General features: G+C 37.8%; 1 protein-coding gene across 4 annotated transcripts in view; it reads left to right on the top strand.

Moving 5' to 3' along the window:
- Positions 1 to 25,262, top strand: part of ENTPD5 (ectonucleoside triphosphate diphosphohydrolase 5 (inactive)) — a 73,294-nt gene that overhangs the window by 4,344 nt on the left and 43,688 nt on the right. For 2 of the 4 annotated variants that reach the window (XM_077123030.1, XM_077123031.1), the window contains exons 3-11: positions 15,305 to 15,590; positions 16,358 to 16,437; positions 17,885 to 18,028; positions 20,458 to 20,533; positions 20,806 to 20,841; positions 21,134 to 21,222; positions 21,548 to 21,627; positions 23,283 to 23,344; positions 24,334 to 24,435. In XM_077123030.1, coding sequence (XP_076979145.1) covers positions 15,305 to 15,590; positions 16,358 to 16,437; positions 17,885 to 18,028; positions 20,458 to 20,533; positions 20,806 to 20,841; positions 21,134 to 21,222; positions 21,548 to 21,627; positions 23,283 to 23,344; positions 24,334 to 24,435 — 955 coding nt within the window. Of the gene's footprint in view, positions 1 to 9,782; positions 9,905 to 10,441; positions 10,657 to 15,304; positions 15,591 to 16,357; positions 16,438 to 17,884; positions 18,029 to 20,457; positions 20,534 to 20,805; positions 20,842 to 21,133; positions 21,223 to 21,547; positions 21,628 to 23,282; positions 23,345 to 24,333; positions 24,436 to 25,262 lie in introns of those variants that run through there. The other 2 variants (XM_077123033.1, XM_077123032.1) reach the window with 2 other exon arrangements.

Here is a 25,262-nt window from a genome sequence, read left to right as displayed (position 1 = left end):
TTGCAATATCACTAACAGAAACAGGAAAATAGGAAGGTAATCCAGTTAGCCTTCCATTGAGTGGAGAAAGGGAAGAGGTTTATTGATGCTTGTTTGAAGTACCTCTTAATTCAAGTTCATTATATTGGGATTCAGGTAATTTAAGTGTTTTTTAAATGAAAACTTAATCAACATGGGACAGAAACCTAGAATGATCTGGGACTCAGCATCAAGGGATTGAGAAAACCTTCTCGACCAAAAGGGGGAAGAGTAAAATGAGATAAAATTAAGTGTCAATGGCTGAGAGATTCCAGAGTCGAGAGGCTATCCTGGAGGTTATTCTTACGCATTAAATAGATAATCACCTTTTTAGTTAAGGTGTAATGGAGAGGCTGGAGGGAACTGCCTGAAAATGTGTTCCAGTAGCCATGTTTCTTGAAGATGATTGTATAATGATATAGCTTTTGCAGTGTGACTGTGATTGTGAAAACCTTGTGTCCGATGCTCCTTTTATCTACCTAATCGACAGATGAGTAAAACGTATGCATTAAAGATAAATAATAGGAGGAACAAATGTTAAAATAAATTTAGTAGATTGAAATGCTGGTGATTGGTGAGGGGAAGGGGAGGGGATATGGTATGTATGAATTTTTTTTTCTTTTTATTTCTTTTTCTGGATTGATGCAAATCTTCTGAGAGGTGATCGTGGTGATGAATATACAACTATGTGATCATATTGTGAGTTATTGTTTATATACCAAGTATGGAATGATCATATGGTAAGAATGTTCGTATTTCTGTGTTGTTATGTTTAAAAAAATTTTTTTTTTAAATGAAAATAAAAAATGTTCAGATTGCATGCTTAGGGGTAGACATCAACCCATTCCATTCTAGGATTTCAAAGAGAACTGTTTAAATTTTCATGAACAAAGTATAAGAAGATTTTTCTTGGAAATGTTTGCTGTGGAAATCCTGTTGTTAGAGTTTATGACATTGCTACATGAGTCAATCCATATTGTCAATCCATCTTGAATGTGTAATCTTCAGCTTTATGTTGCATAGGTAAGTTTAACTTTCTCATTCTGGGGAATTGGCAGATGTTATAAACTGAAATATTTAAAGAAATTTTCTGAGTATCAGTACCACCCTTCAGAATTTAAATCAAGATTCACTGTGTGCTTATTAGAGAGCCCAGGTGTGAAGTGTCATCATAATAGTGTTGCTCTGTTGAAATAGTAGCCAAAGTTCATTTTAAGATCTTATGTTTGAAATGCTAATCCATTTTTAATGACAATCACATACATAGACTACATATATATAATAAATGGCCACACATTGATCACTATGTGGAGCACGTAGCTGGTATTTAAGTTACTTTTTTAAAGCAGTTTTATTGAAATATACAAACATACCATACTATCCATCCAATGTGTACATATAATCAGTGGCTTTTATTATAATCACAGAGCTATGCACTTATCAGTACAGTCAATTTAGAATATTTTCATTCATCCAAAAAGAAAGACCCCATACCCCTTTACTATCACCTCTCGATATTTCTGTCTTTCCCCAGCCTTATGTAACCACTAATCTAATTCTTTTTCAATAAATTTATTTATATTTTATATAAATGTAATCATAATATGTAGTGCTTTGTATCTGGTTTCTTTCATTTAGCATAATTTTAAAAATAATTATTGTTATTTTAATTAGAGGGGTTGTAGATTTACAGAAATGTCATATGAAAAATAAAACATTACCATTAACCAATAACCAACCCCCCATGTTCTAGTTTGCTAGCTGCCAGAATGTAATATACCAGAAACGGAATGGCTTTTAACAAGGGGAATTTAATGAGTTACTAGTTTACAGTTCTAAGGCCAAGAAAATGTCCCAATTAAAAATGTCCAATCAAAGGCTTCCAGGGAAAGATACCTTGGTTCAAGAAGGCCGATGAAGTTCAGGGTTTCTCTCTCTCTCAAGTGAGAAGGCACATGGCGAACACAGTCAGGGCTTCTCTCTCAGCTGGAAGGGCACATGGCGAATACAGCGTCATCTGCTAGTTTTCCCTCCTGGCTTCCGGTTTCATGAAGCTCCCTGGGAGGCGTTTCCTTCTTTATCTCCAAAGGTCGCTGGCTGGTGGACTCTCTGCTTCGTAGTGTTGCTCTCTCTGAATCTCTCATTCTCCAAAATATTTCCTCTTTTATAGGACTCCAATAAACCAATCAAGACCCACCCAAACGGGTGGAGACATATCGTCATCTAATCCAATTTAACAACCACTCTTGACTAAATCATATCACCCAGGGAGATGATCTCATTACAGTTTCAAACATATAGTATTGGATAGAGATTATTCTACCTTTATGAAATGGTATTTACATTAAAACATGGCTTTTCTTAGGGGCCATACTTCCTTTCAAACCAGCACACCCCATTATTGACATTTTGCATTAGTGTGGTACCTTTGTTACAATTGCTGAAAGAAAAAATGCATTGGTGAGGAAAATTTATTACAGTTGATGATAGTACTTTTTTGTAGTTTTGTTTTTTAATGGTAGTTACATGTGTTACAATTGATGAAAGATTATTAAAGTGGACTATTAACTATTGTCCATAGTTTACATAGGGGTATTTTCCCCCATATTGCTGGTTTGTGCCGGTTTGAAAATATCATGTACCCCAGAAAAGCCGTATTTTCATCCTGATTCAATCTTGTGGAGGCCGCCATTTCTTCTAATCCTTATTCAATATGGTAAGACAGAAGCTCTTGATTGGATTGTCTCCATGGAGATGTGACACACCAGTTGTAGGTGTGGCATTTTGATTAGATGGAGATATGATTCCACCCATTCCAGGTGGGTCTTGATTAGCTTACTGGAATCGTTTAAAAAAGAAAACATTTAGGAGAGAGCCAGGAACAACGGAAGCCTCAGACCCAACAGAAACTTCAGAGCAGAGCTGACAGAGACACAGTTGTTTGGAGATGCCTGGAGCCCACAAGATAAAAGCTATCTAATCATATAATTATTATCAAAGATCAGGGCTACAGGATTACAGTTCAACAATTTCAGGTATTTCCTTCTGGCTGTTTTTTTTTCCATTTTGTTTTTGTATTGTGAAAAAAAAAAAAACCCAGTGAATTTTCAGGTACATTTTAATATGTAGTTATAGAACAACTTTTAAAGTTTGGTATAGGTTACAGTTCCATGATTTTCTGTTTTTCTTCTAGCTGCCTGTAGTGTTGTTTTTTGTTGTTGTTGTTGTTGTTTTTGCATGGGCAGACACCAGGAATCAAACCTGGGTCTCTGGCATGGCTGGCAAGAACTTTGTTTGCTAAGCCACCATGGCCTGCCTGCTAGTATATTTTTAATTTCTTCTATTGTTCCTTTCATTTCTATAAGTTCTAGAAAGTTCTTTTTATATTTTAAAATTCATCTTTATGCTCACCTAGTGTCTTCTTAACATACTTTATCTCTTTAGCCATATTTTCCTTCATTTCCTTGAATTGATTTAGTAGGTATGGTTGAACATTGATTAGTTGTTTCAAATTCTTTATCTCCTCTGAAATTGTACTTTGTTCTTTTGACTGGGCCATATCTTCCTGTTTCTTAGTATGGCTTGTAATTTTTTTTTGATGTTTAGGCATCTGATTATTTTGGTGAGTTAACTCTGAAGGTCAGTTACTCTCTCTGGCTTAGGGTTTTATTGTTGACTAGCTTTGTGTTAAGGCTCTTCTTTGATAGTTGGTTCAACTTACTATAAACCTTTAGAATTGGCCATGTTTAACAGATTTTTCCAGCTCTTATTCATCTGATTCTAGCCCTGGATATGTGGTATAGTTTTTAATATTGCACTGTTTGTACAGTTATTTCACCCCAGAGGAAAGCTGCTTTTCTTCCTTTGCCTATATAGTTCTTCTTTTTTTTTAAATCTTTTTTTTTTTTTTTACATGGGCGGGCACCAGAAAGCGTACCCGGGTCCTTTGGCATGGCAGGCGTTCTTGCCGCTGAGCCACCGTGGCCCGCCCTAAACACTCCTTTCAATTCTTCTAGTTGCTTTTGCCTGGAGAGCAAATTCTGGGAGGAGGGTCACCCTGGAGAGAACTTTTCCAGGTTAGTATTTCCCAGTCAAAACAGGGCCAGGAACTGCAGACCGGTACAAAGAGCCCTGGTAATATGGTCAGGAAAGACGCCAGAAGCCTTTTTTGGCATTTCTCCAAAGTTGCACTTTCCCGGCCTGCCCAGTGATGATACTTTTCAGCAGATCTTCCCCACAGCCCTAAGGAGGTACTGTGTCTTTAAACCTCCACTCTCTCTGCCTCTTTTAGGGACAGGTTTGAAACAATGACCATGGCCATCACTGTCAGTGGGATGCTGAAACAGCAGCTCAGAGCCAGACCTAGGGATCTGAATTTGCCATTCACAAGCCATGATCAATGTGTAGCCATGCCATCTCCCATCCCCACCTCCCCCATTCTTGGGGAAGAGGACGCCCATGTTCCTCTTCATCCACAGCAGCCGACCAGAAAATGGAACTTCAAGAGTAGGGAATGGGTGCCAGTAGCCACCACAGAGCAAACTGTTCACAGTTCTTTACAGAAGTTACTCAGCTTCTTCCTGCCACTCTTCCCTGGATACTGTGTAGTGCTCCCCTGGCCTCCAGAGCTCCAGAACAGTTGTTTCAGACGGTTCTGCATGTCCGCTAGCTGTTTTGGAGGAATTAGTCGCAGAGCTCCCTATTCCACCATCTTTCCGGAAGTTGTCCTTTTCTCTAATAACGTTCTGATTAAAATGGAATACTGTATGGAAAGAAGTGATCTGTTTATAGGAAAGAATTTTGTAGTTATTGGTAACTCCAATGCATCAATTCTTGTTCCATTATTAGGAGTTAGAGAATTCGAATTTAGAGTTAGAGGCAGCTCATTCAGCCCTCCTTCTGATCTGTGAATTCACTTTGGAGAGTGTGGTCGGATCTTGGGCTGAATCCTTGAGGCAAGGAGCCCCCCTCCACCCCTTAATGAGACAATTCACTATGTTGTTGGGAAATTTTTCTTCTTCAGTTTCTCCCTCTGTAGTTTTATGTTCATAGATCTTAACTACAATTCCTTGGGAACAATCTAACAAAAGTTGACTTAAAAAAAATGTTTTATTTTGAAATAATTTCAAACTTACAGGACAGTTGCAAAAATAGTACAAAACCTATACAGAGAACTCCCATACCTCCTATCCAGATATCCAGAGCTACCAACTTTTAACATTCTGCCATATTTATATCATCCTCTCTGGCCCTCTGTGCATATACATCCATCTGTCTATCTGAAAAGTTGACTTTTTAATAAACCCTTTTTATTAGTTTTTAACATTTGACAAATGCCTGTTGTAGAATTTTTCAGTGGTTTCTAAATGTGCGCCAGTTGTCATTCCTGTCCCTTTCTACCAAATATTTCACTAAGTATTAATGCTACCATTGTATGAGTAGAAATTATTTTTTTTCCTTATGTGGCATGAGAAAATTTTCTGTTCTATTAATAAAAATATTTTCCCTCTACATCTTCTTTGATTTAATACTTAATTTCATTTTTAGGCTTATTATTTAATTATTAACTGATGCCTATAATCTTCAAAATAAATATAATGACTTGTTTGTCTTCATACTACTCTTTCCTAAATATATCTGACTTTCATTTAAAGAATTAAATTTTCTTCGACCCTGAAAATAAGCTGAACATCATACAAGTTGTAGTTTTTCTGACTTTAATTTTCTTAAGAAAAATATTGGACTTTTTCAGAAGTTAAAAAGTCCATATTTTTCATTTTTGAGAGTTAATATTATTGAAATAACATGTAATTTCTAGAAACAAGAAATGTATAAATTGTTAATAGACATATGATATATACATACATATTTGAAGTAAAAAAGCAGGATAAAGTAGTTTGCTAATAGTGGTTGTAACTTGTAGTAACCAGCCTCCAAGAAGACCCCCAGTGATCCTTACCTCCTAATATTCATGCCTTGTGTAGTCTCCCACATTTCATCAGGGTTAGTCTGTTTGGCCAGTAGAATGTGATGGAAGTGATAGTATGTGACCTATAAGCTAAGTCATAAAATATATTCCTGCTTTTGCCTTGTTCTCTCTTGTATTAACTGCTCTGGAAGAAGCTAGCCACCACGTTGGGAAGGCATTCCAAGCAGCCCATGGAGAGTCCACATAGAGAGGATCTGGGGCTTCCTTCCAACAGGCATAACAACTTGCCAACCACTGAGTGAACCATCCACAGTCAAATGACTGTAGCTTCTGCCTGTAGCTTGACTACCATTATATGAGAGACCCTGAGCCAAACTATCCAGTTAAGCCACTCCCAGATTCCTGACCCAAAGAAACTGTGAGATAGTAAATGTTTATTGTTGATTTAAGCTACTAAATTTTGGATTTGTAATGCAGCAACAGATAACTAATAAATACACAGCACACTAAAATATTTATGGTTTGATAAATAAAAGAATTTGGACAACATAAACTTTAATTTCTTATAGATTTTCTTTTTCTTTGGGAAGTTAATCACAGTTTTAACAGTGTGAAAGCATTTGTTTAAAGAAACTCATCTTTGCTATAGAATTAATAGATTCAAAAAAATTAAAATGAATAAATAAATAAATAAATAAGAATTAATAGATTCAGAAAACTAAAATTATGGTTTCTCCTAAAACAAATTAATATGACTAGGTTAGGTATTCGTTAATTACCTATATTCTCTCTTAAAAATCTGTATTTATGTAAGTGTTATTTCTCCCTTTATAGGTCACTTTACAGTTTATTCCTATTGTCAGTTTCTATTAAGTACCTAATATGTGCCAGGGGATTGGGAATAGGGAATGGGGAGTTAATGCTTAAATCATACAGAATTTCTGTTTGGGTTGATTGTAGAGTTTCAGTGATGGATGATGGTGATGGTAGCAGAACATTGTGAAGGTAATTAACAGCACTTAATTGTATATTTGAATGTGGTTATGGAGAAATTCTAGGTGGTATATATGTTATTATAATAAAATTTTTTAAAACTACAGCATAGGATTGTATAACACAAACTGTGAACCCTATTGTAAATGATGGATTATAGTTAACAGAACAGTTTTAAAAATGTTCTTTTATGAATTGTAACAAATGTACCACACTAATGCAAGGTGTTGATAATAGGGTAGTACATGGGAACTCTGTATTCTACGCGTGATATTTCTGTAAACTTACAACTTCTCTGATAAAAAAATTAAAAACAAACAAACAAACAAATATGCCAGGCAGTCTTCTAAGTCCTTGAGCTACATCAGTAACCAAAAAAGGATTCCTGCTGTCAAGTTTACATTCTATCAGGGTAGCACAGACATTAATAATAATAATCTTAAGTTTTTTAGTATATACGATAAGTGCTATATGGAAAAAAGAAAAGGTACAGCAGAATAAGCAGGGTTGAGAAAGCTGGTGGGGGAGGGAAGGAGGGAGCACATGACGGGGAAGTTACAATGTTAAAGATAAGCTTCAAGGAAAAAATGGCATTTGAACGATAATTTGAAGGAGTTGTAGGAAATTATCAAGTGGGTATGTGGGAAAAGTTTGTTCTGGGTTGAGGCAACAGCCAATGCAATGGCTCTAAGGCAGGAGTGTGCATGAACATTTAAGTGCGGTGGTCAGGGTGCCTGGGGGAGTAAGTGACACTGTGGGCTCTGAAATGAGACCTTCTGGATCTTTTCACTTGCTACTGTATAGTCTTAAATCACTTAGATGCTCTAACCTCAGTTTCCCATTTATAGAACGGGGATGTTAATAATAGTCTTTACCTCACAGAATAGCGTTGTGAGATTAAATGAGATAATCCATGTAAAATGCTTAATATAATGCTTGGCATGTACTAAAGTCTCAATAAATATGAGCTTCTTTTATTTTTATCATTATTTCCTATTTGTGTTCCTTTGGCCACAGCCTTTGCCTTAAATGCTGCTAACCCTCTTACTATGATGCCCTTCTCTACTATACTCTTCTACTTGTTGCTTTTATTTTTTTGCTCAAATCCAAATGACAGAAATTCTTGAGAAAATTTAAACATGAGCTAAAACTATCCATAATTTCCCTTCCTTCAGTTTTCATATTCTTATAGGCCCTTTTTCTGCATGTCTCTACTATTTATGTAGTTACCCCTACTCATTTTTCATGATCAGTTCAAAAGTCATCTCTGTGATGCCTTTCCTAATCCTGTAGGTCGAGTTAGTCTTTCTGTGCTTTGGGCTTCTTTAGCACTTTATGGTTAATTTAGAAAGTTGTGGTTATTTGTATGCATGTCTGTCACCTCGGCCAGAATATCTTGAATACAAAGGTTGTTTATTTCTCTGGCAACTAACACTTGGTCAGAATCATTTGTAGAGTTGCACAGGTGAGTGGAGCCTCACTTCAGTCCTTTTTACATATAACTTCCAGGTTCATGTTTGTAACATTTCCTTGCTCAAAATCTTCAATAGTTCCCTGTCCCCTGCAGAGTCTGAATTCCTCAACTCAGTATTTGGTGCCTTCTGCTATCTGACCTCAGTCTCTTTCCAACTTTATTTCCTACTGCATTTAGTCAAACTGATCTAGTCACCATTACCCAGGAGCTCCTATCCCTTTTCCATTTTCATGTCTTGATTCATACTGTTTCTTTTTACTAAAAAGCACTCCTTTCTCTGGTCCTAATTCTTTTACCTTCTCAGGACCCTCCTCAAATACCAACTCTTTCACAAAGTCTTCTTGACCTTCCCAGCTGGAAGTAATCTCTCCCTGCTTTGAAATCTGAAAGCATGGTAACGGGAGGTAGGATTTGTCACGGTTGAACTTTATTTGGGTAATTTACAAACATGTATTTTCTTCCTACTTACTGTAGTCTTTTTTTTTTTATTCCTTTGCTTAACGGTGAAAGTGGTTAAATTTTTTTAAACTCCAGATTTTATTGAGATATTTCCACACACCATATAACCCATCCAAAGTATACAATCAGTGTCTTATAGTATCAACACCTAGCTCTGCAATCATCATCATATTGTAGTTTTTAAAGGGCAGGTCCAGCATAATTTATCTTTGGATGTGTACTTTTAATTAGCATTAAAAAATTGATGATTTCTGGAATAGCTAAATGAATGAATACATGAATGAATAGGCTTTTTGAAATGGCACCCCTAGCCATGGGGAATTGGGAGTGTGATGCATAGGCCATAGGAAGGTACTGGGAAAGGGGATACTGCTCCAGTGCTCCTGTCATACGCCCCATTAGCTCATTTGCATCAAGTCCATTCAGGACACATTTACTGGTACGTGCCAACTCGGTGCTTGGCATCCAGAAAACAGAGGCTATCATATGGCCCCACCTTAGACACCCTTCAGATAAGGTTTTCAGGGTTCTGGGCCTTTGCTGTATCCCTAAATGAGGCCATTGCTCATTGTGCTGAAATCTGCACTAAATTTACTTTATCAGACCCACCTTGGTTTTGCTTTGCTTGGCTAATTCATATGCTGGGCAGTTTGTCTATATCCATTCCCATAGTTCAGCTTATTGTTTAAAAATATCCTAGTCACATTTTAAGCTTGACTCATGTTTAATTTTTAACTTTGTCATAGCCGTCTTTGCTGTGGTGCTTGCTTTGGCACTCAGCATTGGCAGTAGGAGCTTTTGCATTTCAGTTTTCAGACCTTTGGGTGGAGCTTTCTAGTCATCTATCCCATTCCGTTTTCCACTGTTGGGAAATGCTATGTCATTTTATCCAAGTCAGTCACTACTGATATTTGCTTAGGGAGGGCATCATAAACAACAGTCAGATGTCACCATGGACTGTAGGAGGAAACTCCTTTTGAAATCTGATTCATGCCTCCATATCCTTTTGCATACGTGCCCTTTTTATTAAGGTACACCTTTATATTTCGGCATACTGACTCTTAATACTTGAAATTCTCAGAATGCTTCTTTTATTACTTCACCAGGGTAATTTCTACCCCCGTTTCAGGACCCAACTCAGGCCTCTCTTAGGCTTCAAAAGTCTTGCACTGCCTCCTCACTGCCATCGTCTCCCTTCTAACAAAGTTACTTTCCTTTCACATCTGTTCCTGCAGCATCTTGTGTGTATTTCTATCAAGAACTTATTATAGTACATTGTGGCTATTGGATTATCTGTCTGTCCCTTCTAGTAACCTGAAGTTTCCTCAAGAGCTAGGCCTATATTTGGTTCCTCTTTGCATTTCCAGAAACTAGCAGTGTTTGGTATATATTAGACACTCAGTAAATTAATACCCAGCTTCCTAAATTCAACTCGGGGATGGAAGCTATCAGAAGTGCTATTAATTTTTCTACTACTAGAAGTTGCGAAAAAAACATATTATTTAGTTTCTGAGCAACTTCTTTGCCCTATGTGCAACAGTTCTTACTAGTTGAAACTTAACCATCATAAAAGCATATGAATCAGACAATCAGATGTACACAGGGGAAAAGTGGATAAGGGAGTGAGTTAGCAAAATGTTGCACAGTTAATTGTAAACTAGCACAAAGGTGAATGTGGCTAGTGAAACTGACTTGATTCGGAAGAGCTGAAATAGGAGCAAAGAGCAAAACGCAACCAGTAGTGAAAGCAAAGATTCTCAGGCAACAAGGCAGACACTAGCAGGTGAGCACCCATGGGGCCTGGGTCCGCTGGGACTGTGATGCTCTGTAGTTGGAGTGGGGAGGCTGAAGTGGTACTACAAGGTATAAAGATACCCTGAAAAGACTTTAGAAGGATATGTAGGCACAGTGACAAACACTGACCAGCACAAAGTCCTGAAGAAAAGGAACGAGAAGAGGGCTTTGTTGTGCTGAATGGAGATAGCAAAAGATAGAAGAACGTTAATTCTGAAAAGAATGGATTTAAAAGTGATGTATACTCCAAGGTTTATGAAATAAACTTAATTATTTTTGCATTATTTTGAGTAGCATACAAATCTTTTTATTTAATTGACATTTGAAGAAACAGGTTTTCCTTGGAAGTTTATACTCATGATCGTCCAATGGGTGGGTAATTAATCTCTTTTTGGGAGAAGTTCTTGGTAAATGGGAGGAGATCTAGTGTCCGAGTTATTAGATCACTGTTCACCACTTCAGAGTTATTTATTTAACACCTGCTATGTGCTAGCACTGTTCAAGGTGCTGGGAATACATCAGTAAACAAAATGGACAAATCCTGCTCACATGGTGGGTAGGAGAGGAGCAGGAAATAAGCAAAATAAAGGTAGTAAATTTTATAATGCGCTAGGAAGTGAAAAGTGCTATGGAGAAAAGTAAACAGGAAAGAAAGGTAAAAATGTGCTTGTGGCCTCATGGGTTACAATTTTATATAGGGTGAACAAGGAAGGTTTCATTGAGAAGATGACATTTGAGCAAAGACTTTAACAGAAGTGAGCAAGCCGTGCAGGCTGGGATCAAGTAAAATAGTGTGCCAATTCTGTATACTTTAAATTGTAAGCCATTCTAATGCCATTTTAAAAATTGCCAGTTGTAAAGAAAACTGAGGTTGTGTTAGGAGATAGGAGTTGAGAGCAGAAGAGGCTTTTTACATGTCCAGCTTTTGCTTTCTTGAAAATGTACTGTTTGGTTTCAAAATGAACTCCTGGTAAATGACTCTGCAATTTTCACTCCATGAAAACAGATATACCCATTATGCATTTTTTCCTTGAAATCTCTTCTGGAAGAAAAGCAGGTATTTGTTTAATGGAAATAGAAGCTAGAGAGATTTTTCAGAAACCACAATAAAATGAAAAAGGAGCTGCTGTGAAACTAGGCACAGAGAAGGAAGAAAGCTGGTGACTTGAGGGCCTCTAAATGGAGTGCTTCCTAGGGGCGGAAAGTGACCAGGTGCTGATTGTGGACAAAGCAAGTGTCCGTTAATACTCAGAGAATCCAAAAAGGTTCTTTCTGATTCCAGTTATTTAGATTGATCTTCATGACCAACCCATTTACTGTAAAAAAAGAATCAACCAAAGGGAGTTATTTAAGATGCGAATATGTATCTGGCCAGGCAGCTGGCCTGTTGAAGTAGTTGCTTTCCTGGGATGCAGTTTCCTTTGAGATTCTAAAAATTGAATAGTGCTGTTTGTTCCTTTCCTAGCCAGTAGCTCTCATTTTAACTACAGGATAGAAAAGTTTTGCCCTGAATAGTTGGCAAACCGATGTTTCTAATTCTGGCTTTGTAGTACCTCTGAATAATTCTAACTAATTTAAATATTTTCAAGTTCATATATAGTGAACTTTAATTTGCTTTATTTTGTATAATTTCTCACCTGTGGGTTTATCAAGTAGACCCTTGGAGGTCAACAAACTTGAGAAACGTTGAGAATCTTTTATCTGTACTCCAAGTATACCAAGTATTCTGCTAGAGATAAAGGAACTGGGAAATGGGAATTATGGAATTAGACCTTGTCATTTAAGTATATAAATGACAAGCTGAATTAGAAGACTCAAAATTGTTTTGAGCAAATATCATAAGGGGCAATTAAAGGAACTAGATTTGGCATTGTTAATTTATACCAGGGGAAGATGCAGCCTGGTTCTCAACTGGGGGCATTTTCTCAACTGGGAGACATTTGGCACGTCTGGAGAAGTTTTTGGTTATCATACTTGGGAAGGCTACTCCTAGCATCTAGTGGGAAGAGATCTGATACTAAACATCTTTTCATGCAGAGGTCAATCCCCACAACAGAGAATTAGTCAGCTCCAAATGTCAACAGTACCAAGGTTGAAAAACCCTGATCTTGACAACTTCAGTTCTCCTTTGCTGACAAGATCACAGGAAACAGTCTCAGCTTTATAGTGGGCCTATTACTATCACCAGAATATGCAGCACTTATTTAATGTCCCTCCAAGAGTAAAAAGGAGAGGTGTTCATTATTCCATTGAATGCTAGCAAGAGTTTCTATCATAGGCATCGAGAACATCCAAATTCACTATAATGGCTTCATTGCAGAATGATGTTCCCCCCCCCCAAAAAAAAGAAGAAGAAGCCAAAAAAAAAAAAAACCCCACAAAATACTGTATTAAAAAAAATGATTTCTCAGTGTGATAGTTAATTTCATGTGTCAACTTGGCTAGGTTATGGTGTCTAGTTGTTTGGTCCAAGTGCCAGCCTTCTTGTTACTGAGAGAATATTTCATAGATGGGACTTGCATCTATAATCAGCTGATTGCATCTACAGTCAACAAAAGAGATCACCCTGAGCAATATGAATTATCCTCCCCATTCAGTTGGAGTTCTTGAGAGCTAGAACCCAGTGAAGGTTTTAGAAGTCAGAAGAATTTCTGCCTCAACTTTAGCATTGGCTCTTGCCAGGCTTTCCAACCATATAGCTTTTCCTGGAGGATTTTTTTTTTTTTATTAATTAAAAAAAGAATTAACAAAACAATTAGAAATCATTCCAATCTACATGTACAATCAGTAATTCTTAATAACATCACATAGTTGCATATTCATCATTTCTTAGTACATTTGCATCAATTTAGAAAAAGAAATAAAAAGACAACAGAATAAGAATTAAAACAATAATAGAAAGAAAAAAAAACAAAAAAACAAAAACAAAAAACCTATACCTCACATGCAGCTTCATTCAGTGTTTTAACATAATTGCATTACAATTGGGTAGTATTGTGCTGTCCATTTCTGAGTTTTTATATCCAGTCCCGTTGTACAGTCTGTATCCCTTCATCTCCATCCTGGAGGATTTTAGTGTAAGTACTTAAACATCACCTTTATTGATGTTTCCAGCTTGTTCCTCCTCTGTGGAGATCAGGCTTGCTAGGCCCGTAGTTATGTGAGCCAATCTCTTATAATAACTTTCTCAATAATAGATGGATTCTCTTTCTCTCTTTCTCAACAGGAGATATATATATATCCTATTGGCTCTGTTTCAAATAATATATCTAGTATTTTAATAACAAATCTGTTCTTTATTTCCACTTTTCATAATCTCAGTCTTGGAAGAACATTAACAGAATGTTATATGATATTTGAACAGTACATTGTATTTAACCCCCACCCCCTCGCCAAAAAAAATACCTTGTATGCGTGGGTGGGGGTGCATTTTTACTTAAAATCTCATTTGTTTTCCTAATAACTATGAAAGGTAGGTACAGCAGGCTCTTATTTTCATTTTACAGATGAGAAAGTGGCATCTCAGAGAGGCTAAATGACTTGCCCAAGATCTCTAATGGGTAGATATGCTAGAACTGAAACTCTGGGCTTCTGACTCCTGACTTTGTGCTCTCCTAGCTGTGTTCCATGCATCCTTATTCTAGATTTTAAATTGCCTTTGTATCCAACCGACCATAATACACAAATATAATATAAATAATGCTGAGCACAAGTTTTTTGTCTATGTTAAGGATGCAATACGAAACATGGATAGTAACTGGCCATAAGGGAGGCACTTTGGAGTCAAGGGAAAAGAAAGCTTGGTAAGAGTCAAGACTTTTTTCTGATCCTCATTTCACCAGTGACGTACTTTATCACTTTTGCAAGTCATTGAACCTCTCTGTCTCAATTTTTCCATCCGCCCTAAATTCTTATGGAGATTACAAGGCCTGAAACCTGTGAAGAATGTTTAAAAAACTGTAATGGTCTATTTAAGTGTTTTTAAATTAAGTTAATTTATTTCCTTAAAATATAGTTGTATGTGCATGCCACTGGCAATATTGCTGATCAGAGGCTGTCAGGCCAGTGACCTGATTTTTTAAGACTAGAGACTCAAATGAGAGGAACTTATAATTTCTTAATAATTTTTTAACTGTAATTCAGAAATTGAAGCTTCTTATCTACAACCAAAAAGAAGGTAGAAAGAAAGGAGTAAAGTTAGTCATCAAAAGACAAAAATTGCCAAAATGGAAAGAAGAAATCTGTTAGACCCAACCATAAGAGCAGGATGACAGAGAGCCTTTGAGTACATGAGAGCCACCCTACAATTCAAAGCAAAGCTTCATGGCGGTGCAAGGGTAGCTCAGTATTAGAATTCTCGCCTGTCCCAGAGCCCGCCCATGCCCCCCTCCCCCGCCCCCCAAAAAAGCAAACCGTGGGAAAATGTATTTTAAAACCCAGTTTCCTTTTGGAACCAGATACCCTTCAGAAAAGGTGCTGAGAGCCTTTGCCAACATGGTTTACCTTGTGTCACTTATTAGAAATAGAGAAGGAGCACCTTGGACAGGATTGGGATTTCTATACCACATGTTAATTCACTTGCAGGTGTAAACAAAAAGACCAGCTGGTCTAATAATTGTGTGTCTTTGCCCTATAAGCCACTGCAGGTCTGTGAGCAGCACTGCTTCTGCAACAAGAGCCTAGACCCACTGCATCTTGGGGAGAGAATGGCCACTTCCTGGGGTGCAGCCTTTTTCATGCTGGTGGCATCCTGCACGTGTAGGACTGTCTTCCACAGAGACCAGCCGACTTGGTTTGAGGGTGTCTTCCTGTCTTCCATGTGCCCCATCAATGTCAGTGCCAGCACCTTGTATGGAATTATGTTTGATGCAGGGAGCACTGGAACTCGAATTCATGTTTACACTTTTGTGCAGAAAATACCAGGTGAGTATAACTGGTAACTTCCCAGAGTTTCTGTAAATCCACACTTTAATATCTCCTTCTAGAAATAAACATGCTGAGAGGATATTACATAAATCACAGAATCTTACCGCTAGTGAATCACAGAATCTTATAGCATGTTTCTAGAATATCTCCTTCTAAAAACAAACATGCTGAGGGGTATAATATGAATCACAGAATTTTTCTTCAGTCAATACTTTGGACTATAATCAAATACATTTGGCTTAGTTTAATATGAAATTGAGAGAGATCTGGGCTGAGTCTAAACTCATATGTATGAGGATTATGGCTATAATCTGCCCTTCCTCTTCTCTAAAGGTGGTGAATACTCTAAAAGTCCAGAATATTGAGCCCCAGGCTCAAAGTTAGGACTTGTCTTCAGTGATGGGTCATATGTTTCACTACCATCCTTGGAAAAGGAGCTGAGGGAACCTTTCAGGTAGATTAACTTTTTCTGAATTTTCATTGTTCTTTTCTCAGATTATATATAGAACCTGGGGGAAGGGGTAGGAGCTAGATGTCCACCAGAGAAATGAGGGTAGAAAAGTAGGGCCCGTAATGATTACTAATTGCTCTCTGTCCCCCTTGCCCAGAACTCCTGTAGACATTCCTCACAGATGGGTAGCTGGGGATAATTTAGGGTAGTAGCAGGTTAACCTAGTAGGTCGTGTGAAGGCTCGGAGAGCCCGATGTCTGAAGCAACCTAACTTTTGGTAATCAGCCATCTCTCTTCTATTCTGTTTCTAAAGGACAGCTTCCAACTCTGGAAGGTGAAATTTTTGATTCTGTGAAGCCAGGACTTTCTGCTTTTGTAGATCAACCTGAGCAGGTAAGTTTCTTACAATTATAAATTTAGATTTAAATGTGTTGCTGAGTTTACCATCACACTGCTGTTAAATAACTCATGTTCATTAATGACATTGAGATCGTGTGTGAGATCAGTTTTCTATCCTCAGCTAATCTCCTGAGTAACAGTAATTCTATACTCCAAGCTCACTAGGGCTTAGGTGGAAAGAAGCTAGAAGATAAATTACCATGCAGGGGTATCACCGTGTTTTATGGGATTATATTCTGTGTATTTACTGTTTAAGATTTTGAGTTGAAGCCATCACCTGCATTAAGCAATATAGATGAAGAAGATGGACATGAACTTCTCTAGGGAGTGATGTATAAACAGTGGAGATGTAGACAAAATTTCAGGGTGCCCTGATGCAGATACAGAACCATGCCAGTACTCTGGAAACTAGGTAAGAATGCACGGTGGCAAAAATACTCAGTAGTAGAACATGAATAGAGAGTTTTGTGATGGTTATATTTCACATTTAAGAATGCATGCTCAAACATGCTGCACCAAGGATGTCAAAGTTCCCATGATAATAAATTAGAATAAAGTAGAATGTTAAACTTTGGTAGCCAATATAAAGGTATTAGTCAGTGATAGAAGCATAATCACTAACTAGAGAAGCATAATCATTAACTAAAAGCATAATCTGTAATCAATATAAATGCTAAAAATGGTTTGAGCAGTAGTTTATTTTCTAAATTCACTGTTAGAGAATGGTATAAAATGACAAATTTGCTAGAAAATTAGGATTTTGACATTTAGCAACGAGGATTCTGTTGTGGTTGCTAACAGTAATGATTAAGGGACTGCATGTTGTCAGAATAGATATTCACTTAGAAAAACAGTGGCTTTAAAATAATTTTTTTTCATTTATCATAAACTGAGTTCTGTTATATACCATGCATGAAGGTGCTTGGTGATACAAAAATGAATCTGACATGTTTTGTCCTTAAGGAGGTCATAAAAAATATAGCAAAGTAACAGCTCTGGTGAACTTCTGTGTGGCACCCTGCACACTTCCTGCCTCATCTAATGCCCACAGCAGTTCTGTGGTGATATGAGGGTTTTCTCCCTTCTCATAGTTGAGGAAACCAAGCCCAGGAAGGCCAAGTGACCAGTGGAAGGCCACAGGCAAGCGAGTCTTCCAACTCCACATCCTGTTTTCTTTACTACCCATAGCCTAAAGCTAATTTATGAGGGATACAAAATGAATATACTGTAAAATAATAGTTTGTATTTAGATGTCATCAAAAGGAATTGAATTCTCCTTTTTCAAAGAAACCCACTTCTCTGGATTTTTGCTCCTGCAGAGCAGAGAGGAGTTGAAGCCCTGCCCTACCTCTCTCCCTTCGATCCCCAAAACACATTGAGAGAATAGACCAGTGTCACTAAGAGGACTGTTTGTTGGATGAGTGGGCCTTCTCTTTTGAAGGGTGCTGAGACTGTTCAAGAACTCTTAGAGGTGGCCAAAGACTCAATTCCCCGAAGCCACTGGGAAAGGACCCCAGTAGTCCTGAAGGCAACAGCAGGACTGCGCTTACTGCCAGAACACAAAGCCCAGGCTCTGCTGTTTGAGGTAATTTTTGAAATCTCCTGTGTCTTAGATTCTTTTTCCTTAGATGAATGTTTTCTTTATAGGATTTTAGTCCTGCAGAAAGGAACTGCTACCCTTACTTAGTGTTCCACCATTGCTCAAGCATGATCATGGCTCTGGGCTCTTGCTGTAGCTACTTACTTCACATTTTTAAAAATTACTCTCAAATTTATGGAGCTTTTTCTAAAAAGTGTAAAGTACTCCCTGTCCATGATATCCTTAATTTTCCTAACTTGCTAAAGCAGTGTCATAGAAATGTTTTTAAGTGACTTTATTGAGGGTTAATCAGTATACAATAAAATGTATCCATTTTAGGTGTGCAACTATAGAAGTTTCCTTATTCCCTTTGCAGTCATTTCTCTTGCCATTCAAACACGGGACTCACTGATCTGCTTTCTCTCAGTGTAGATTAGTTTTACTTGTCCTTACATTTTATGTAAGTAGAATCATACAATTTGTATTCTTTTTCTTGGGTCTAGCTTTTTTGTCTCAGAGTGTTTTTGAGAAGAATCATGAAATTTGAAAGTGTAAAATATTTTTTAAAGGTCATTTATTTCAATTCCCTTCTTTTTCAGGTAGTAAATGTGTAAGTACAGAGAGTTTATTTTTAACTCAATATTTTATTTTTATTGCACATATTTACTATGCAATAAACATGTAAATTAATAAGATTTAAATTACATATTCTGAGAAATATAGACAGAATCCCATTATAATAAGAGATCATAGTCAAAAAGAATTTGTGTTACAGGGGTTCTGATTTATACCTCTAAATCATTTTCTTTGGCTATCAGCACAAGGACAAGCTGCCTAGTGTGTCTGCATGGGAATCAGAATCCTGAATCCTCATTCATTCATTCATTCAACATGAGTGTTTATTATGTGTTGGGCACTGGTGTAGTTAGTGGAGATATGTATAGAGATAAACAGTCCCTGCCCCCATGGAACATACGTTCTAGTTGAGGAGAATCAGAAAATAAAACAACTGAAGAAGTAAATATCAAGTATGTCAGGTATTGGTAAAAGATATGGAAAAAAGGGTAAAGTGGATAAGGAATGCTGGTGGTGTTGTGGAAGAGATGATATTTTTAAATGGGCTATCAAGGAAGGCTCATTAATATGAGAATGCACTTCAAGGGGTCTGAGAAAAATGAGGTAGCAGGTTATACAAAACATTTGTGGGAAGAGATCCCAGGCTGAAGAAACTGCTTGTGCAAAGCCCTAAGGCAGGAATGTACTTAGTATATTCAAGGTATAGCATCTAGGAGGTCAGTACAACTAGAGTGAAATGAATGATGGGAAGGAAGTAGGAGAAGTGGTCCGACAAATGTGTATGGGGGATAATTTATCACATAGGGTCTCAAAGGTCAGTAAAAGAACTTTGGCTTTTACAGTAAGAAGGAAATCACAGGACGGTTTTCAGCTAAGCAGAGACATGATCTAACATCTGTTTTAACAGCATCACTTGCTACTGTGTTGAAAAGACACTGTAGGGCAAGGAAGAGAGGTGGCAGGGGTAAGAACAGAAGCTTTCTTTCTATGCTTGTTCCTGTTTGCTTATCTATTTTCTCCTTAAATGCTTATTTATAGGTTACTTAACTGTCTTTTCCTGGTTGGAACAGGGTCCAGAGGTCACAGCATGGTGTGTTTCTGCCTCCTCAGAACAAGAACAGCCAACTTATTAGATTTCCCCCATTCCTATTTGGAGAATCCTTCCCCCTACCCATGATAATCTTATATTAGAAATGACATTCATGTTATTGGCCTGTATTTATGGAGAATCAAGAGCATTTGTGTGAGATCTGCATTCCTATCTCCTACAATAGGATTCCAGAGGTCTGGGTCTAGGGGTCTGTGGACTCTTGAGACCTTAGCCATGTGCCAGAATCTGACAGGACTAGTGGCAGAGTATCTCATCCCTTGGACATGAGTACTTCATCAGGAAGGGAACAGACCTGTAGAATTTGAATAGGAGGGAAGCCACCCAGCCCCACCTCTTCTCTACCATTTGAGTTCATCTACTCACCTAAGGAATGAAATGGGGTAGGGTCCTCCCAGCTTCCAGTGTATGTCCCAGTAAAATGAACCAGGTGTTTAAAAAAATTGCAGGATCCTTATTTGAGCTGGCAGTGTCAAATGTATGACCTTTCCTAGGTCCAGGTCACCTATAAACCCAGATGGTTTGGTTTAGATTAAAGTCAAAGGAATCCCTGTGTTTTTGTTTTTGGAAGAAACTGGTAATGTCTTCCCTGCTTCCTTCTCTAGTTTCCAGGGGAGAAGAAATGAGTTCTGCTGAAAGTTTATTTATCTAGGGAAACAGAGTAATTTTCTAAGCCCTATAAGACATGGTCAAAACATAGAAATCTGCTTTATTGCCCTATGGAATCCACATTTTCCCTCTCTTTTTCTAGGTAAGCCAGATCTTCAAGAAGTCACCTTTCTTGGTACCAGATGACAGTGTTAGCATCATGGATGGATCCTATGAAGGTGGGAAAAGTGTTGATGTTCTAGGGGGAAAAGGGCAGGGTCAGTGAAGACTCTTGATTAAAGGGATTGGAACAGGATGGAGGTGCTGAAGAAAAAGGAACTAAGTAAGGAGAAACAACCTGTGGGGAGGAAAGAGATAGCAGAAAATGGAAGGACAAGGGAGAAGGGAAAAGGTCTATACAGGAAGTTTAAAGAGAAAAAGAGTAAAGATGAGGCCAGTGAGTAGGGAAAAATGCTCTGGGATGTAATCATTGTCTTTTTCTCTTTTTCAGGCATATTAGCTTGGGTAACTGTGAATTTTCTGACAGGTAATATATTCTCAAATTTATCTTATGGTCATAACTGAGTTTCATATATGGTCAGGAGAGCAAACATTCCTTTTCTTCCTGTATTGATCTTTCTTTCTTACAAAAAAGGGGTGAGGTTGGGGAGAAATGAAAGGAAACTAATGTTCACAACTGCCTTCAAGGCCTAAGCTGCAACAAGGTCCTTTTAGGGCTGTATTTGCCTGCCTCCGTCTGGGGTCATGGAGTAATGGAATTTACTGCAAGGGCAGGCAGGAGGATGCAGAGGATGTTCAGAGCTGACTCTCATTCACAGGTCAGTTGCATGGCCATGGCCGGGAGACTGTAGGGACCCTGGACTTAGGGGGGGCCTCCACCCAAATCACGTTCCTGCCCCAGTTTGAGGTGAGTCATTTACATGAAGGTGTGATGAGCAGTGCTCTTGTAAACATACCATGGTGCCCAAGAAGGTATGTATGTCCCATTCTCAGACAGTAACTCTGCCATGAATAGGCTGTATAGAGTCAGTTAATGACTGGGTGAACTTCCCCTTTCATAGTCTGGGCCTTGTCACCGTTCAGAGTCCCATTGATTCCACAGCACTTGTGGGATTAGTGGTTTAATCTGTCTCCTTCATCTCTGATTTTTGGAGGATGGGACAGAGATAGGAGGGATAACATCTTCAGGTAATTGCAGATCCTGAATAGTTTTTCACTTTTCTGATTTGCAGAAAACGCTGGAACACACCCCTAGGGGCTACTTCACTTCCTTTGAGATGTTTAACAGCACTTATAAACTCTATACATATAGGTGAGGAGGGGACGGGGGAGGTATAATAATATTTCATGTCGTGTGAGTCTCCTAACCTTTCAAAGCATTTTTACATCTTTTATTGCAGCTGAGCAGCCTTAAAAAGTCTTTGTATCTGCAAGAAATACTAAAGGGAGCACTAGAGTCAGATACGAAAAGACAGAAGAGAGAGGTATGGAGTAAAGTGTAGAAAGAAGGAAAATCAGATATGATATATATAATACAAAAGCCAAAATGGTAGAGGAAAATATTATCCAAACAGTAATAACACTAAAAGTTAATGGACTGAATTCCCCATTCAAAAGACATAGACTGGCAGAATGGATTATGACCCAGCAATACCACTGCTAGGTATCTACTCAAAGGACTTAAGGGCAAGGACACAAACGGACATTTGCACACCGATGTTTATGGCGGCGTTATTTACAATTGCAAAGAGATGGAAACGGCCAAAATGTCCATCAACAAACGAGTGGCTAGGCAGATTGTGGTGTATACCTACGATGGAATATTATGCAGCTTTAAGACAGACTAAACTTATGAAGCATGTAATAACATGGATGAACCTGGAGAACATTATGCTGAGTGAGTCTAGCCAAAAACTAAAGGACAAATACTGTATGGTCCCACTGATGTGAACCGACATTAGAGAATCAACTTGGAATGTATCATTGGTAACAGAGACCAGCAGGAGTTAGAAACAGGGTAAGATAATGGGTAATTGGAGCTGAAGGGATACAGACTGTGCAACAGGACTAGATACAAAAACTCAAAAATGGACAGCACAATAATACCTAATTGTAATGTAACTATGTTAAAACACTGAATGAAGCTGCACCTGAACTATAGTTTTTTTGTTTGTTTGTTTGTTTGTATCTTTTGTTTTTGTTTTTTCTTTTTCCTTTTATATATATATATATTTTTATTATTATTATTTTAATTTTCTTCTCTGTATTAACATCCTATATCTTTTTCTGCTGTTTTGCTAGTTCTTTTCCTAAATCGATGCAAATGTACTAAGAAATGATGATCATACATCTATGTGATGATACTAAGAATTACTGAGTGCATATGTAGAATGGAATGATTTCTAAATGTTGTGTTAATTTCTTTTCTTTTTTTTAATTAATAAAAAAAAAAAAAAGTCTTTGTAAATCCCCTAAGGCCAATCAAACCCAAGCCATTTAAAAAAGTCAGAGCAACCCAAGAGGTTTGTCTGGTTTTGGCCTAAAAAATTTGTAACTTAAAAGCCAAAAGTTTTCTTTAGAGGAAGGACACCCTGAAAAAGCTCAGCCAAAGCTCCATGCCACCTTCTTTGAGCTGGCCTTTAGATGTTCAAATCCAGCTAAGATAATGAGAACTTTCCTAGGAATGGATCCCAGGGTAGACCCTAGGAATTGTGGCAGTCTTTTGGCCTTTAATTCATGGCTGTGGGAAATTCTTATTGCATAACCTTATCCCAAATTGTGTAGAAATTGCCTCTTGACCTCATGAAATGAACGGGTCAAAGAGACAGAACAAGGGTTTCCTCTCTCCAGTGGGAGTCAGGGAAACAGTCTATTGCTATGAATGCCATATTTCTTTTGAAAGAAGGTAACCTGAATTTGGGGAACTTAAGCACCAGCATGAAGTTAGTTAAATCCTGTATTTTACAGTTACTTGGGATTTGGATTGAAAGCTGCAAGACTAGCAACCCTGGGAGCCCTGGAGACAAAAGGTTCGTCTGGGCGCCTGTGCTGGGTTGGGAATGGTGAGAATGACACTAACACTCAGCTTGTCTGCCAACAGTTTTTCCATTCCTTGGCAGTGATCCTTATGGAAGAAGGGGTGTATACTGAATTGGGAAGCATGTGTCGTGTACATCATACTAGTAAATCCCTTTTTTACTTTGTAAGTTCAGATGTTTTGATAGACATTATTAGCCATTTTTTAGAAAGAGATCTACTTGTCTAGAGAAAAGAACCTGTGGTAAGGAGGCTGGGTATCTGCAGAAATTCAGGGCTCAAAAAATGAATTTGACAGGAGCTTACTTAAGCCCTTAGCTTTACATGGGAGGTGCAGGAAGCAGGGTCTATTCCACTTGCAAGGAAGAAACACTGAGCAATTCCATCCTTCTATTCACAGTTGGTAGAAAGGTTAGGAACTCAACTTTTGGAGTCAGGCAGAACTGAGTTAAGTCTGAGTTTTGTAATTCAGGGCAAGTTACTTAACCTTTTCCTCATCTTTCCCTTATCTTAAATGAGGTTTGCATTAAATACACTTAGTGTGGTGCCTGGCTTACAGTAAGCTTTATGATAATGATTGTATACCATTTCAGTATACAAAGCATCTTCAAGGTATTTCATTTAAGTCTCGCAACCAACAGGGAAGGTAAAACAGGATATTTTTAGAAAGAAGAAAACTTAATCTCTTGTGGGTTTTAGATTTCTTAGAGAATGAGATGACAGGTATGGGTCCTTCTGCCAAATGCATCTGTGCATGAAAATCTGCCTATAGTTTCAGCAGGTTCACCAGCCCCACAAAGCCTATCTCTAAGCCTTGAGTTAAGAACTGCTGTTCTAGGACATATCTCCACAGAACCCAACTCGTAAGAGTTTAAAGTCCATCCACCTTTGTGATTCATTTCAACCTTACTGGCTTCTTGCTTGTTTTTCTCCCTATCTCTTACATCTTCCTTCATACACCATGTGCTCTGGTTTCTTTTAGTGATTGATGGACAAACATTCCGAAGTGCCTGCCTACCAAGATGGCTGGAAGCAGAGTGGGTCTTTGGTGGTGTGAAATATCAGTATGGTGGCAACAAAGAAGGCAAGGATGTTTTTTTCACTGGTTTAAATTACCTTTACAATAGAAGTTCTGGAAAAGTCCCATAAGAAACTTTCTCTAGAGTCCAAGAGAAGATTGTCATGTTATAGGGACACAGGGATCTTTTTTTTTTTTTTAATATAATATATGTGGTACAGGCAGCCTGGGGGCAGTTTGTTTCATTTTTCCCCAAAACCAGCCTTACAAAAGCAACTGATTGTATCTAGTTCTCAGAAGTTGAGATACAGCATACTTAATCAGGTAGGCAGGTTTTCTTTTATTTTTTGGTAAGTGCACGGCCTGGGAATCGATCCTGGGTCTCCCCCATCACAGGTGAGAATTCTACCACTGAACTACCCTTATACCCCACAGGTAGGCAGTTTTTTTTTTGTTGTTGTTGTTGTTTTCCATGGGGAGGCACTGGGGTAGGTAGTTTTTACAGAAATATTCTAGATAACAGTAAATGGAATTCTTTTAATAATAGTACTACTTGTTATAGGGTGAGAAGATGGGTTTTTCTGAACAATCCTAAACCTCTTAATAGTCTATTTTAAACCCTGCCCCCATACACCCTTTTTGCTCTTATATATATAAAAGAGTGCCATAAATGCTAGGACAGCTGAAGAAATAAGAAATGGCATATGTCAAAGAAATAAAAAAATTGACTTGTTGACTTTATCAAAAATTAGAGAAAAACTTACTTTTTGTTAGATAAATACCTAAAATTGACACAACATAGCCAATAAAGTCACAGCTTTAGTAGATAAGTGAGAATTACACAGTGAATATATATATCCTTTTCAATACATCCTTTTCTTCAGTACTTTTAC

Source organism: Tamandua tetradactyla, chromosome 12, assembly GCF_023851605.1.
Source record: "Tamandua tetradactyla isolate mTamTet1 chromosome 12, mTamTet1.pri, whole genome shotgun sequence".
NCBI classification, from domain to species: Eukaryota; Metazoa; Chordata; class Mammalia; order Pilosa; family Myrmecophagidae; genus Tamandua; species Tamandua tetradactyla.
The sequence above is the reverse complement of the archived record's forward strand: the minus strand, read 5'-3'. Positions and strand labels throughout refer to the sequence as shown.